General features: G+C 47.8%; 1 protein-coding gene across 1 annotated transcript in view; it reads right to left on the reverse strand.

The window, feature by feature from the left end:
• PLEKHO2 (pleckstrin homology domain containing O2) overlaps nucleotides 1–11123 on the reverse strand; it is a 23590-nt gene extending 12467 nt beyond the window's left edge. Inside the window, exons 1-3 of the mRNA XM_010178334.2 lie at nucleotides 11025–11123; nucleotides 10591–10743; nucleotides 2767–2883 (exon numbers count right to left, since the gene is read on the reverse strand). Of these exons, the coding sequence (XP_010176636.2) occupies nucleotides 2767–2883; nucleotides 10591–10743; nucleotides 11025–11123 (369 nt within the window). The remainder of the gene's footprint in view (nucleotides 1–2766; nucleotides 2884–10590; nucleotides 10744–11024) is intronic.
• Between the last annotated feature and the right edge of the window lie 4580 nt (nucleotides 11124–15703).

Consider the following 15703-nt stretch of genomic DNA (forward strand, 5'->3'; position numbering starts at 1 on the left):
ACCACCCTCTTTCTTCCCATTCTTAAGACTTCCCTGCAGCTGAAGGCTTTCAGACCCGCTGAATACCAGACTTGTGCCAATCTCTGTAGACTCTAGGCAGTTTATACCAAGCATCATTTACACTGGGTTTTTGCATCATTAATACTTTTTGAAGTCTCCAAGCCAAGGCTGCTGCCCTTTCTTACAAGCTCAGCTCTCTGCATCCATCAGACTTAATTTAATTGCTGTGGATGGAACGCAGCATTTGAGATTTCTAAGCAGAATAAGTCTTTTGCACACTTCCAGCTTCCTTTGCTGAAGAATCAAAGCTCAGTGGGCAGTGCTGAAGAATGGAAGCTCAGAGGGCAGTGCTTTCTTTCTGTTCCATAGCAGTGCAGGCGTGTGACATGCTCATATTGTCACAGTTTAACAAAAATGTCACCCTTGTGAACAGGGCAAGCAGAATCTGGGGTACATCCATCAAAGCCCAGTGTTTAGCAAGGCAACTTATTTACTGAGGTGCAACTCTAGCTGCAGAGTGGTTTTAACTGACTGATTCATATCCACTGCTCTACACAAATATCCCATTTGAGATTTAAACTGGGATTCCCCTACAGCTAAACTGGGCTCCCTGTATTCAACAGGGAAACTCTTTATTTGTGCACTGAAACAAAAATGGCCTTTCCTAGCTTGGAAGTCCCACAAACTCACTGGCTTTATGCATTCCTCAGTGTTGTGCTCAGGAGAGGGGGGACAAAAAAAAAAGCCTTAGCAAGATCTGTCAGGGCTTGGCAAGACAGCTCACAGGGTGATTTTAAACTGGGGATGGCAGCAAGCCTCCCGAATGGAAAATGTTTAGCTGATATATATCGCCACAGCTGCAATTTCAAAACAGAAGAAGGACAGTTGTGTACATTGGCCTCCTAATTGAAGCCTGTTCTAACATCTGCCAAAGTATGTTGTGTGTCAACACCCTCACCGGATTCCCAGCCAAAAGGAGGGTGGGAGGGGAGCTACAAACAGGGAACTTTTCATTTATAAAAGCCCTTCCTTTCACCAAAAGAGCCTTATAAGAAGTAGCCTCTATCTAGGTCTCCGTTTAATCAGTGGCATGAAAAACAGGGGAGCTGTAAACTTGCCAACATGCCAAAAGGATGAAGTTACCCTTTTGGGGCAGAGTTTGGGCATATTTTTCTCCTAGCAAGAAAGGAAAGGTTTAGGAACAGGTCTCATACCTTGTGTTGCTTCATGCAGCAGTGCAGAGACACATGCAGCTATTAGACACTTCATCTCTCCAACTAACATACTTGCAGATAGTAATAATCCCTCCAATGCTGCCCATCTCTGAGCACACAGGCTTTTATTCGCCCTCCCTGAGGGTCAGTGTGCACTTGTAGTTATTGAGCTACCCTCTAGAAAACACGCCAAGCCTGCCAGGCTTACTTTCAATCTAAAATTGACATGATTTCTGATTAATCAAATTACAAAACAAATTCTAAAGCTCCACTCAGGCTGGAGAACCTCACTGCTCTTGGGATCCAGGGTGCAAATTTCCAAGCTACCATCACTTTGGTGCGTGGTGCATCATCTCACTTTTCTCCCCGATACAGACTGCACCCACTTGCAAAACAAATATCATTCACCTTCTCTCTCCACCCCCACACTGGTCGATGTCAGTGTTTTGGGGCAGGACAGTCCTTGTTTTGTTGTTTTGAATGAAGTTTGGCACAATGATGTTCTGAATTCAGCTGGGGTCTTATTATATGAATAAACACTAAGTGGAGTGAAAGAATAAGCAACAGTGACAACAAGGACTAAACAATCTCCATTTATTTAAACAAAATGGAGATGAGGGAATGCAGGCAAGTTGGTATTTTTGCCTGTTCACAATCTTATGGAAATTAATGTGTTTTGTCCCTCATAACCTCTCAGATTTGCATGGGGAGATTTAATAAGATCTCTTAAGCCAATAAAATTACATTGAAATTAGTATGTAAGTCAAAGTGAAATGCCTCAGAGCAACAACAGAAGCATCCTAGCCCATAAAGATGCTGAAGTGGATAGTATATAAGTAGGAACTAAGGAGAACTTCCAAAGATGTGTAGTGATTATGGAACTACATAGAAAGTAAGGCAAACGTCCTTGCATACTTGGACTAGATGATCTTTTGAGGTCCCTTCCAATCCCTAATACAGTCAGTGCTCAGATGGATGTATAACTTTGCAACACTCGCCTGGTTGGTATGTTCTGGATCTAACCAGATGCTGTGCAGGATGCTAAAGATGTAGAGTTTCATTAATTCTGCAGAATAAATCTTTTCTCCTAGGAATTGTTTGGCTGCAAGTAACTTTGCACTGGAATTTCTCAGATCAACGGTCCCAGCTCCAGGAATGTCTCAGGATGTGGATGGGGATCACTGATTTCACTGGAACTTGAGCAGAGCTACAGCATGTGCAGGTGGGACAGGGACACTTCCTCACCCAGAGCACATGGGGGAACCACAGGGAATGGTTATTCTCCCCTGCTCAGGGAGTACTGGAAGAAAGAAAATGATAAGGCTGGAAAAATATCAAGAGAGAAAAGTTGAGTGACAAGGAAGACCCTTTTGCCACTGCAAGAAGAAAGTCTACAAGACAGTGGCATTCCTCCTTACGTACTTCAGACCATTCACAGCTACAGGTCATTTCTCCCAGCTGCCAAAGAGCTTTTCATCTGCTCTGGGAGCAGCTGCCTGGGAACTCATTCTGGAGCCTGCAGACTTGAGGGTGATGAGAAAGGCAATCCTACCTTCTTACCCGGGGAGCGGATTAAAATGAAACGGTTTTTCCTTTTGAGTAGCGCACGCAGTTCCTGGCACTTGTCGTAACTCTCCAGTTCCACTGTTTCTATGCACTTCTGTTCATCCTGCAGAGAGGGAATGAAACATTATGATGAACAGGAGGCATTGAAATCAATCATATACCATCAAACTCTGCATGTCTTCTCGTTGGCATCTGTCTAAAAGCTCTTCTGCCTTAAAAATAACCTGCATGCAGACAGCAAGCCCCCATAAATCAAGCTGGCATCTCACAAAGAAAACACCCTATAGTCTTTTAAGCTACAGGCTGATTTGTGGCTAGTGGGCCATAGTGGCTGAGCAAATAACACGTTGTGGACAGAAACACCAGCTGCTGCCATCTCTGTTGGCCTCATCCAGGGATCCGCAGCCAGAAGGAAGGCGGGAAACTCTTTGCCCATCATCCTGCCCCAGTCACAGGCTGGGAAGGTGCGTCAGTCCCATCATAGGAAGGAGGAATAACATGATGCACTTTTAAGACATTTCCTGGCATCATCTCAGAGCACTCCCCAAGCTTCTCTTTAGCTTGGTGACACCACAACGAATGCAGGAGAGGCTATTCTGCTTTTTCACAGGGAAGACAGCACAGAATCACAGAATCACAGAATGTCAGGGATTGGAAGGGACCTCGAAAGATCATCCAGTCCAATCCCCCTGCTGGAGCAGGAACCTAAATGAGATCACATATCACGATGGTCCATTGCGCCCTCCCAGGAAGCCCAAGGCAGAGTGGAGATAAGGGGTGAGCTCTGTCGCTGCGCTGAGCCTCAGCAAGGTCAGTGGGAGCCACATGTGACTGGGACACTCTCTTGCAGCCACGCTCTGAGCTGTCAGAATGCTTAGGATTGGAACTCTGGTCCCATACAGCCAGCAAAACTGCCAGGGCCAGCGTCTCAGCGGGGAATATTTCTCTCTGGTGTATCTCCAGTGATGACTGCCGGCCGCGATCTTGGCTCATTTCTCCCAGTAACATAACTAAAATTCCACACGTGGTGCGTGGCTCAGTTCAGCTGCAGAGCACCATCCCTAATAGGAATCACAGTGTAATGCTGGGCAGATAATATTCTTCATGTCTCAGTAGTCCAGAAGAAACCAAAACTCCCTTTGGCTAAGTACACAAATAAGCAATGAGAATCGCAGAGCAGTTCATGCCGGTAAAGTGCTACAGTCAGCACACCTCATGAACCTCTCTATTACCATCCTAAATTAAAACCACTGGCTGTGACCGTCCCCAGCTCAGGCTCCACTCCCAAGGCAGCTCCTTATACCCGTCTTGAGTTTGTATTTAGCAATTCCTGTAGCGGAGAGGGGGGTGTGGGATGAGGAAACATGTCGTAGCCAGGAAGCTGCTGCCGTGGCTGGAGGCAGGGAATGGAGAGTTCAGAGGGAAGTGGGCTGCAGGGAATTTCCTCCCTTTACCACTTGACATTTAAGTCTCTGTGCAGAGCTCAGACTGTGTGTTTAAATTTTTTTAACTCTCCTATCTGGGGATGGGGGCCCAGCAGAGCTGATGCCAGTACACAGAGCAAGTTCTGAGCTACCAAGGGATGTCTGGATCTAATTTAGGTTTATTATTTTAATGACATTACCGTTTATTTCATTTAACGCTGAGGAGGTGAATGTGACCAGAGAACTGGGAAAATGTATACGAGGAGGAGGAGGAGGAGATTCATCCTGTCTGTCCAAACCTAAAACCCAGCAGATAAAAATCCTGCTGACGTTCCCCAGCCCTTTGAAGGCACAAGGCTCATGCTGCAATCCTGCTATCACAATGTCACTGCAAAAGGACAGGGATGGAAATAATAACCCCTCAGCGGGCAGCGAATGACAGAGGAGGGTGAGGTCAGGAATACACGCCTCAGGGATGGGTGATCTCATCCTGGCCTTCGGTGGACAACCGCCCACATCACAGTGCTGCCACACGGCCCGTGTGGTTACCAGCTCCGATGTGAAAGTTTGCTGGGCTCAGGATGTAGGTGGCCTGGCAGAACTCTGACCAGAGACCAGCACAAAGACTCCAGCCCACCCTCCCTGCTCTCGAAAGCAGCTCTGTCCCCAGCAGAGCCCAGCAGCTCCACGTCACCCTCCTTGTCCACCCTTCCTACCTCTTGGATGGGAACCTTCCCCCTGATCCCATATCAGATCACAAGCCATCCTCCACTTCCTAACAACACTGGAGCACTGAGCTGGGGGACAAGAAGGACTTGGCATGGTGGAGAGCTGTAGTTTTGCTGTGACATCACCTCTTGCCTTCCAGCTGCCCTTCTTCTTTCTCACTGGGGAGGCTTTGGGGACTGTGATCTGACCAGGGAACAAGGGCAGCGAGGATGGGGACACGCAGAACCTTGCTTCCCAGGGGCACTGGTTTGACTGTACAAGTTACAGCTCCTTAATCTCAGAGACCTGAACTTCTCAAGTAAGTTATCCTCTTCATGGAGGGTGGGGAAAAAAGCAGCCAGAAAAATAAGAAAACTCCATGTCTGAAGGCAAAGGAAAAGCATCTGAGTTCAGGGAGCACCAGAATGGGGCTTTTGTTTCTGTTTTACCTTTGGCAAGTGGCCATCCCCTCTCTGTGAGCCTACCTGGGTCACAAAGAGATCCTTTATGTTTCTCCTACACCACTAAGACAAAGACCAAAGTGCTCGACCCTGCCACAGGTCTCCAGATTCCTTCAGCCTCCTGGGAATCACACAGAGACAAGGTCACTTCCAGACTCCTGCCCCCTTGGTCTCAGATGTGTTGTGGACACTCGTTTTGGTCTCTAGTGTCCCAAAAAAAGTTAAAGCAATCCTTTTGCATCATCCTGAGACACAAAGGTTGAGTCCTCACTGGGTGGTGGCACCTCCCTGCAGCACACAGGTCACAGGGTTGTCCCACAACACTGCATTTGCTGCCAATCAAAGCAGGGAATTCCCTTCAAGCCACCTTTCTCTTTTCCTCTAGGACTTGTTTTTTAAATTGCTTTTGTGTTTGCTGTGAGGGACAATCAATAAGATGCTTTAAATCCTGGTACAGAAGCTCCTACATTCATGATTTAATGCAGACAACCAATTCCATTAGCTATACGTGGAGCAGATGCTGCGATTTAAACCTCTATGTGTCTGTAAGCTTAGCCCTTAAGAAGAAAATTACTAAACACCTGAAGGTATTAATGCATGTGCTTAACCAGAGAATCACACTGGCAAACAATTTCCTCAAAGAAAAGTTGATAAAAAGGAGGAAAAAAGACCCACTGAAATTTTTATTTATACGAAGGTAAAATTTCCAGCAAATCCTTTTTGCCTGACACACGTTCATGGGCCTTGACCTTCCGTGTACAACGTCTAGAGTGCCTGAAATGATAATTTACTTCTCCATCTGAGGATCTCAAAAGTGTTTTAATAAATCACTTTTGGCTATACATTGCTATCACTTTACCAGGGGCAAAGCACAGATGTTAGATGCATGACTCTTAAATGCTGAGTGGATCCTCTCATCTCTAGAAGACTCTTGGTCTAGTAGGGTTTTTTTAAAAAAATAATACCTTTAAAAACCAACAAAACAAAAAATATGTCTAACCAGTAACTGCTGTGTTTAAGGAAAAAAAAACAAACCCAAGACTGATGCTGTTTAATACATGGAGTGATGCTATTGATCTGTGTAGTCTCTCTGCATAGCATTGTCTGTTCTTCAGATGCTGCCTGGAGTTTTGCAAGGCTTAATTTTTATTCTGGCAAAAATATGCTGAGACAAGAAGACAAGAAACCCCATTAGAAAATAACCTGCTCGGTTCTGCGTGGGCCTGGCACACAACCTGCTTTCCCAGAGATTTTTGGAGCAGTTCCTCAGGATCTGAGCTGTATGTATTTGCATCGGTGCCTCTTTTCCTGACATTTGAGTACGTAATATCATACAAACATCTTGCTTCACTGAGTCTTCATTTACATGAGGGTCCAGATGTGGGCTGTTGTAGATGGAAGCCCAGCAGATAACAAGAAATCCATCTCCCTTCATTTCACATCCGCTGAAAAGAAACCTGAAGCCTGGTGGGATGACTTTCACCCCCCACACACACCTCTAAAATAATACAATAGCCACTTGCAATTTGCTTTTTGGAGGTAGCTCCACTTTAAACCAAACCAAAAGCCTGACTAACAGCTGCAATATGGGAAACACACTCCCAGGGCAGCTCAGGAGAACATTCCAGGAGATTGCTGTTGATGATGATAAATATAGTATTTGTGTTCTGCTCAGGCTGTACTTGCTGGTGACACGGTACAACGTTATTGCCTGCATCTTGTGATGGCCATTCCCTCTGCTCTTGTTTTTGCACGTACAAACCTCAGCTATGAGTGCAGCCAGCCTCGTGCAATTGCATAAACGAGCGTGCCTGCATATGGAACAACTGCTAAAGGCAACATTAGCACCCTCATGAAGGGCTCCAACACATGGGGACTGAAAAACACCATGTGTACAAGTCACAAGCTCAGTTCTTGGAAATCTGATGGGCTCAGACCAGTTGGAATACTCAGCCTCGAAACCTCCCCTCCCACATGGAAGCTGATCGCCCTCCCATTTAACCCATTTAGGTCTAACTTAGGATATATACAGAAAGAAGTTTGGATTTCTCTTGCCTGAGACTTTATCTCTTTTCTTTTTCTAGGGCCCCAATTCAGCAAGAACTAAACAATCCTGTTTAAAAATGTTTCAGCCTGAGGATAGTCTGGGATGCTGTGTCTGGCTCTAGGGTCACACAAAGCAGGACAGGTATGTGGAGAAGGTCTAGTGGGGAAAATCATAGAAGGGTTTGGGTTGGAAGGGAACTTTAAAGGCCATCTAGTCCAACCCCCTGCAGTGAGCAGGGACATCTTCAACCAGATCAGGTTGCTCAGAACCCCGTCCAACCTGACCTTGAATGTTTCCAGAGATGGGGCTTCTACCTTCTCTCTAGGCAACCTGGGCCAGGGTTTTACCACCTCAGTGTAAAAAAATTTCTTCTTTCTATCTAGTCTGAATCTCCCCTCTTTTAGTTTAAAACCATTTCCCCTGTCCTATCACTACAGGCCCTGATAAAAAGTCTGTCCCCATCTCTCTTATAGGCCCCCTTCAAGTACTGAAAGGTGCAATAAGGTCTCCCTGGAGCCTTCTCTTCTCCAGGCTGAACAGCCCCAACTCTCTCAGCCTTTCTCCACAGCAGAGCTGTTCCAGCCCTCTGATCATTTTTGTGACTTTCTCTGGACCAGCAGGTTCATGTCTTTCCTGTGCTGAGGACTCCAGAGATGGACACAGCACTGCAGGTGGGGTCTCACCAGAGCAGAATAGAGACCCCTCCCTCGACCTGCTGCCACACTGCTGGGGATGCAGCCCAGAATAGGGTTGACCTTTGGGGCTGCGAGCCCACATCGCTGGCTCATGTCCAGCTTTTCATCCCCCAGCACCCCAAGTCCTTCTCTGCAGTGCTGCTCTCCATCCCTTCATCCCCCAGCCTGTATGGATACCGGGGTTTGCCCTGACCCAGGTGCAGGACCTTGCACTTGGCCTTGTTGAACCTCGTAAGGTTCACATGGGCCCACTTCTCCAGCTTGTCAAAATGGCAGATGGAGCTCCAGAAAGAAAAGCCACCAGAGCACCCTGCACCACAAACTCTCCTTTGACATTGGGCAAGGCCTTTCTCATCTCAAAAACCCAGTTCCTTGATTGTAAGATAGAGCCAGCCACACTGCCCTAACTCACGTTAAAGGAAGATAAATACAGCAATAAACATGAACTGCCTCAATTCTGTGGCAACGGGACCCCTCCTGAGTGCAGAAAATTGCCATTTCCTTTAGTTCCTCTGTAGTAAGTCTGCACAATCGCCTGCTATCCTATTGTGCTACCAGATAATTTTGTAGCAATTTCCTCTCCTAAGACATTTGACTTCACTGTAAGCCAGTTTAATAGCCTATAGATATTAACATGATCCCTTATTTACAATAATGGGACCTTGTAGCTACTGTAGCTTACAGATGCAATTTATTACAGGATGTTACCACAATCCGCAGGCTACCAGAAAACATTATGCCTGGTTGTTACAAATGCCATTTTCCTTGTTGAGATAATAAAATAACCCTTTAAATGATTGGGATTTTTCCTTCTTCTGAACGTCTGTGAAAATTAATCTTACTTTAAAAGCCTCCTTTTCCCTTGTGGTAATGAAAGCCTCCATATATCTTGTTTTTAAAGGCATGCCCTTTAAAAAAACACTACGTCATGTTTATAGATTTTGAATTTGTGAGTTCCTGGACCTTCAGTTGGAGTCAACAGGTGTCTGGGGCACTGGGAAGTAATCTGCAGAGAGCCCACGGTTTGCAGGACCAGGCTGCACATCCCTCTGTAAGAGAAGACCCCACTGCTTTGCCTGCCTTCCAAGCTGCTCATCACCTGACATCAACTTCTCATTTCATTATTCTTGCACTTTTTATGACATTTCAACACTCAGAACAAACGCCTCTGGAAAGCTTTGGGATTTGGGAAGAGCAAGAAGGTTCAGAGTATGGGAGGAGGTAATACCCTTTAACCTCAATTGTTTATAACAAATCTTCTTTATTAGGCAATAATATGGGGTTTTTTTAAAAAAAAAAAGAGAACCAAACTCATTTGTCAGTCCTGTTGTTCCTGAAACCATCGCAGCAATGCAGCTGCTGAAACATTTCCCCATTCTTCTTCCCTTGACACACTGCACAGAAGCTTTACATGATTTTTGGGTTTATATCATCCTGATGCCCACGGATGACCCAGATCCCCTTGTGTCAGACACCGCACAGCTCCTTGTGCAGACCATGCAGTGAGAAAACTTCCTTCATCCCAATGCATGCACAAACTTCTGGCCACCATAAACCAGCAGGGCTTAGATTTACCCACCCCTAACCTCAAACCTCTCTTGGTTGTAGCTTTTGTGCTCTGCACTGTTATTTCTTCCTTTTGGGGCAAACTCTGCTCTTGCAGAGCTGCTCCCTTCTGCAGCTCTGCTCCCTTCCAGCCCAGGAACCAAGGGTTTGACTCAGGAAAGAGCCACCTCTGCGGCCCAGCAGGACCAGCCCTGCACTCCCCATTCTTCTTGCATGAAGATGCAGGACAGATTTGGCTTGGCTCTTATTTCTCATTTGATTGGAAACAGCTCTAAATGAGGCCATGAACTTAAAGCATGCGATTTATCTGGGGAAGTCCAGGACTAGGCTCCCTGGGGTCCTTCGCTCAGTACTGGCTCAAGTAAAGGGAAAAGATGAGCCAAATCCAGACTCTGTCCCTGCTTAAGGAGGACAGCAAGCACTCACAACCTCACCCTGTGTCCATCGTTGGCTAAACAAAGCCCTGAAGAGCCTGGCTAGCAACAATTTGAGCTGCTTGAGGGGTGCCAAACAGCTGCAAAGTTGCCTGCTGTCCCCTCAAGCGGCAGGTGGGAAGTCAGGCTGCTACAATCCAGTTTTATCCTTTAAACGCCAAAAAAGCGTAGCCCATATCCTGCTTCCGCCCAAAGCTTTGCTCTGTTCTCCTTCTCACAGGATGTCCTGCCCCCATATTTACTTTTTTTTGGCAATAGTACTGTCAAAATATTTACTGGATAAAATATTTATCATATATAATATAGTCTAAAAATGCAGCTGCTGTCTTCTTTTTTTTTTATAGCATTTACCCTTCCTGGAGATAACTGGAATAGCTCTTTTGAAAGGAATGGGCTGGAGGGAAGAATTTAAAACACGTATGTCACCAAGGGCCTGATCCTGCCCCTCACTCAAGGCTGTTCACTGTGACCATACCTCATCCTCATAGACCACGAGCTGTGTTTTCCGTAGCTGGATGTAACGGTCCTTCCACAATCCCAGGAGCCCCCCGCTGCTTTTCTTAATCCAGCCGTATTTCTCTGCCGTCGGAGCGGACTTTGGCTTCTCTGAGACCTCCTCCTTTGTATCCTGCAAGGACAGAAGAGAGAATGAATTACATCAAAAGCTCTTTCTATCCATTTAATGAAGATCAGAGAAGACCTCAGCACCAACCCCATGTGGTCCCTCCCCATCATGTCACAAGGGAAAAGACCGGCATCTTCCAAAGGAAAACTCAACCAGCTCCCACCCCAGAGCTGCTACAGGACTAGGGAGTGAGCATGGACACTGACCACCCCTGGTGACACTGTTGGGATGGCAGCAAGTCCACCTTGCTCCTCTGCTCTCTCCTCTGTGGAGGTACACCCTGCTTGCTGTGCACCAAGTGCTCCTTGAAAATGAACACCCTCCTCTCTGCTTTGCTGCCCCAGCTCTCTGATAAACCCCAGCGCAGTGGATCCTGCTGGCATCAGCAGCAATGCTCATATTTTGGCCACTTCTGCAAGCTTCTCCTCTAGGTCTCTACGTTTGGTCATCTCCCCCAATGGGCAAATCCATGGCACAAGGTCCAGGACTTCATCACATCCACATTAAAATGTTCCCAGCAGGCTCCTGCGTGGTTTGTGGGCAGAGGGAAGGACTGGTGGAGAAGGAAGCACCAAGAATGTGGGTATTTTGTCCTGCCCTTAGCTCCTTGCTGTTTGCCACAGCCTGCTCTCACCTGCCTGCAGCAGCACCAGCAGCCCCAGCATCCTGCACTGGGAGGTTGCTGACTTTCCAGGCCTGGTAAAAACCAGGAGATGCATAACTTCCCTGCTTTAAAAAAAACATCAGAAATATCCAATATCAATATTCTCATCAAACGGAGACGGGAAACCTAAGATGGGGAGCAGGGACAGTCAGGCTTATTAGCTGACTGCCTTCATCAGCTGACTCAGTGAAAGTTTCCTCCTCTCCAGTGTGCTGGAAGAGCCTTTGCAAATGCAGGATCCCTGATTTTTGTTTTCCTCTCCCTCAGAGCACCCTGCTGCTCCCAACACCCCGCAGACCCCTCAATAAGCCTCTTTTCCCCAGAGCAAGGCAAGGGGAATCCCTCGCTGAGCCAAATCCCCTTACACAAACACTTCACCAACCTTGTGACTCGTAAGGAAAGGCCAACCCTAAATCCTCCAGCCTCCTGCCAGGAACCCCACTGTCCCCCCAGACTCACTTTCCTCCACATCCCCATCACATTTGCACAAAAAGAGGATGCATGACAAAGGCAGAGCCCCAACCATCCCCACACGGCTCTCGATAGCTGCTGAGTGAAACCTTCTCACATAGGAAAAACCAAACCCAAACACAACAAACCTGAGCGGTTGGAGCTCAGACATTATGTTTCATAACATGAGGAAATCCCCACGTGGATGGAAAAGAGTCAGACCTGGACACTCACTCCCGTGGCCAGGACAGAGCGAGTGTGTACGGACAAGCTCCAAAAATTCAGAGGAGAGCCTTGCTAATAAATCTGTTTTCATGCATCCCAACGAACACGCCCTTGGCCAGCAGCTGCCTTCGGGGTGAGCTGTTACTGTAAAGAGGGAACTCGCACCCATAAAAAGAGGAAAAACAGATTGAATACCCCACGCCCCCACATTTATTCTGATCCCTGCTGAGGTTGGGAAGAAGCTTGGCTTTGCAGGTGCAAACTGGGACCAAGAAACTCAAATAAACCGTGTATCACCTAGAAGAAAATCAGGCGGAAAGCTTGGTGCCTTTGGTAGAAGTTATTTCGATCGTACCGAGCCGCGTTTCAAACAGCCACGATACAGGATGAGAGAGCATGAAAAAGTTTTCCGGGAAACGAGGAGGACTGCATGGGTTGGTTGGTGGGTTTTTTTTTTAAACTTGACTTTTTAGGTTGCCAGGAAGTTGTATTCAGTGTGATCTGCGACTTCAGCAAACATCAATTGCTGCACAAATATAGACCTGCTGGTTTCCTGATCGAGCACCCTTTTGATGTCATTTTTAGATAATTGGGTCCGGGCTTTAACCTCCCTCGTAGCAGTTTTGCATGGTTGTAGCTGTATGAAGAGTTTATTTCACTGACTCCAGACCAAGAGCTGACAAAAATGTTTTTAATCCTTGAGGTTTTTTGGCTTTGCAGATGAATTTTTTCTGCTCTTTTTCCCCACCTGGCTCTAAAATCACATGGCAAATAAAAACCCATGGCCCCACTTGGTGCTCAACTACCTTGTCTCCTCTGGTTTTAATATAAAAGTATTCTCTGGGAAGATGCAGCACTTAACATCTACCTCTGAAAAAAACCCAACCTGCCCCAGGAACTGTTTTTGTTGGAGCTGGGGCTCACGCCGGCACTTCTGCGTGCGGCAGAGCGGCAAAGCCAGAGCTCGTCTGGCAGCCTGTGCTGCCCGCTCCCCGGTATGTCCCTTATGATATGTCCCCTCCATGGCACTGCAGGGTGGCCTTGCAGCTCTCCCCAGGCCACTCAGGAGCCCTGGTTGGAGCTACCTGCCTGGAAGGAGCCATGCATGGGGTTCCCTCCACACCAGACAGGACTGTGCCGGCATCAGGAGCATCCGCAGAGAGGATCCATGACTCTGAGTCCCCGCCTGCCTCAGCTGAGCAGCCCAGGAGAGGGAAGGCAAGGTGAGATGGAGAGTTGCTGGTCTCAGCAGATGACAGCAGCCGCTGTGCAGGAGTCACCTGAGCCTGAGCTGCCTTGTTCCTCCTCCAGTCCCTGCTACAAGATAGATGTGACAGGGGCTGCTGAGCCGCCCGGGCTCTGGGTCAGCATGTCACAAGACGAGGGTGCAGTTGCTGTAATCCCTCGCCTGCAGGTTAAGGGTATAAAGAACCAGATGATGCAACTGGACCGTTTCTTCCTGTGAAAGCAAGAAGAGTCTCGGAGATGGTACCTGACATTTTTGTGGATTATTTTCATGGCCAGTTCACACCACCCCTGCCACAAATTGGCGAGGGGAGGTTGGCCAGGGCTTGTGTCCATCCTGCGCTCTCTGCCTGCGATTCCACCACTAAAATCAGAGTACGGCACAAAGAGATGAGCTGCTGTTGTTAATTCAGCTTGATGTGGGTATTCCTTCTGCAAGAAATGCCAAGATAGCCTTCCCAGGATGTTCTTGGGATGGATCCATTCCTGACGCTGGTGTAAATCCATGAGAAGAAACCCACTAACATCAGCCAAGCGAGCTGGTGTAAATGAGGGAAGAACCAAGTTATCCTGTCGCTGGCTCACGCCAAAGGCATCACTCTTAAAATGAATCCATACGAGTCATTTTTACGATTTATATCACAGTGCCATTTCTGAAGTTTCACTTTTCCAGCCGGGTCTACACTCACATTTCACAGCTCAGCAGAGATGCCAAATTAGGGGAGGGACAGGATGGCTTTTTATTTAGCAAGTAGGCAGTTATTTCTCCCGTCCCCTGCCCCTGTATTTTAAGGACCCCCAAACCCACATAGTTTCTACATATTCTAACAAAAAGAAAAACAAACACAAAACAAACCAACAGTCGAATTGCGGTGGTGCTTTTACAAGTTACCTACAGTGCACAGACACATCTCACCCATTACAGTAAGTTCATTTAAAGTGAGGAGCTTATTTACTGCAGGCTCCTCTCTAGCACGGCACTGACGAACACCTCTGAGGAGACCACCCAGGAGACCACTCGTGTCTCCAGACCTCAACTCTTTTTCTCCCTTTCCACGTTATCTCCCAAGCCTGGCTGTCAGCACTTCCACTTCTCCCTGACCCGCAGGAGCAAAACCATCTCACTGGAAAGAAACTGCTCAGAACCAGGTGAGACTTGGAAAACTGTCTCCAACGCTCCCTCCCGAAAGCGATCACCAGAGGATTAATTTATCGCTAACGAAGAGCAATGGAGCACTGGGGAGGCAGTGGGGCAGCCGGAGCCCTGCCAGCCCTCCTCGCTCCCAAACCCCAGGGCCACCACAAAGCTCCTTCAGCTGGTGAGTGCCCGGTGAGCATGGACACCAGCTGGAAGCAGTTTCTCTGCTGTGGATTAATTTCATGGATGCTGGTGGATAATAACAACCCTCAGTCGCTACCAACTTGGGCTGCTTTGCCATCTTCTCGCTGTTTAAAAAAACCCCCTCTCATTCTTGCCACAAAATGTTGGGAGCTGAAATAAGGGGGTGTTGGAGGGGAGAGACAAGCCACAGCCACCGGCATCGCAAGTATCACAGGAGTTGCCTCGATTAGAAAAGCCCTTTAAGCTCATCGAGTCCAACCATGAACCCAACACTGACAAGTCCCCGACTAACCCATGTCCCTCAGCACTATGTCTACACCACTCTTCAATCCCTCCAGGGATGGGGACTCCACCACTGCCCTGGCCAACCCCTTCCAATGCCTCAGAACCCTTTCAGCTAAGAAATTCTTCCTCACATCCAATCTCAACTGCCCTGGCCACAGCTGGAGCCCATTTCCTCTTGTCCTGTCCCTTGGTCCTTGGTTGAACAGACCCACCCCAACCTCTCTCCACCCTCCTCCAAGGGACTTGGGCAGAGCCAGAAGGTCTCTCCTCAGCCTCCTTTTCTCCAGGCTCAACAACCCCATGTCCTAGAGCTTGAAGTCCTCTGACAGTCCACCCCACCAGGAGCTTTGTGCACGAGCAGCAAAACCTCATTGAAGGAAAAGGAAGCTGGAATAATTACGTGGCCAGATGAGGGGAGAAAACAACCTGTTTAACTCGCTAACAAATTTGTGGCATCTTCACCAGCCCGCGCAGGGATGGATTACTGGGGTGTGATCCCACGGATGTCAAAACTTACTTGTGAAGGAAGAGCCCTTCTGCCCTTTCCCGAGTTAAACCATCCCAGGCAGGGAAGGAGGAGGAGGAGGATGGACTCGGGGAAGGCTGGTAGGTGTGTGGACATGGCCAAGCTTGCGGTCTGACCCCGGCCCGGCTCCAGGACGGAAGTACAACACCCCAGCGAGAGGCAGCACAAGGTGGCCCGAGCAAGCGTGGCATCCCGGCAAGCCCGGCTCTGCCAGCGCCCGTCCTCC

The sequence above is a fragment of the Antrostomus carolinensis genome, unplaced genomic scaffold (genome assembly GCF_000700745.2).
Source record: "Antrostomus carolinensis isolate BGI_N321 unplaced genomic scaffold, ASM70074v2 scaffold18211, whole genome shotgun sequence".
NCBI classification, from domain to species: Eukaryota; Metazoa; Chordata; class Aves; order Caprimulgiformes; family Caprimulgidae; genus Antrostomus; species Antrostomus carolinensis.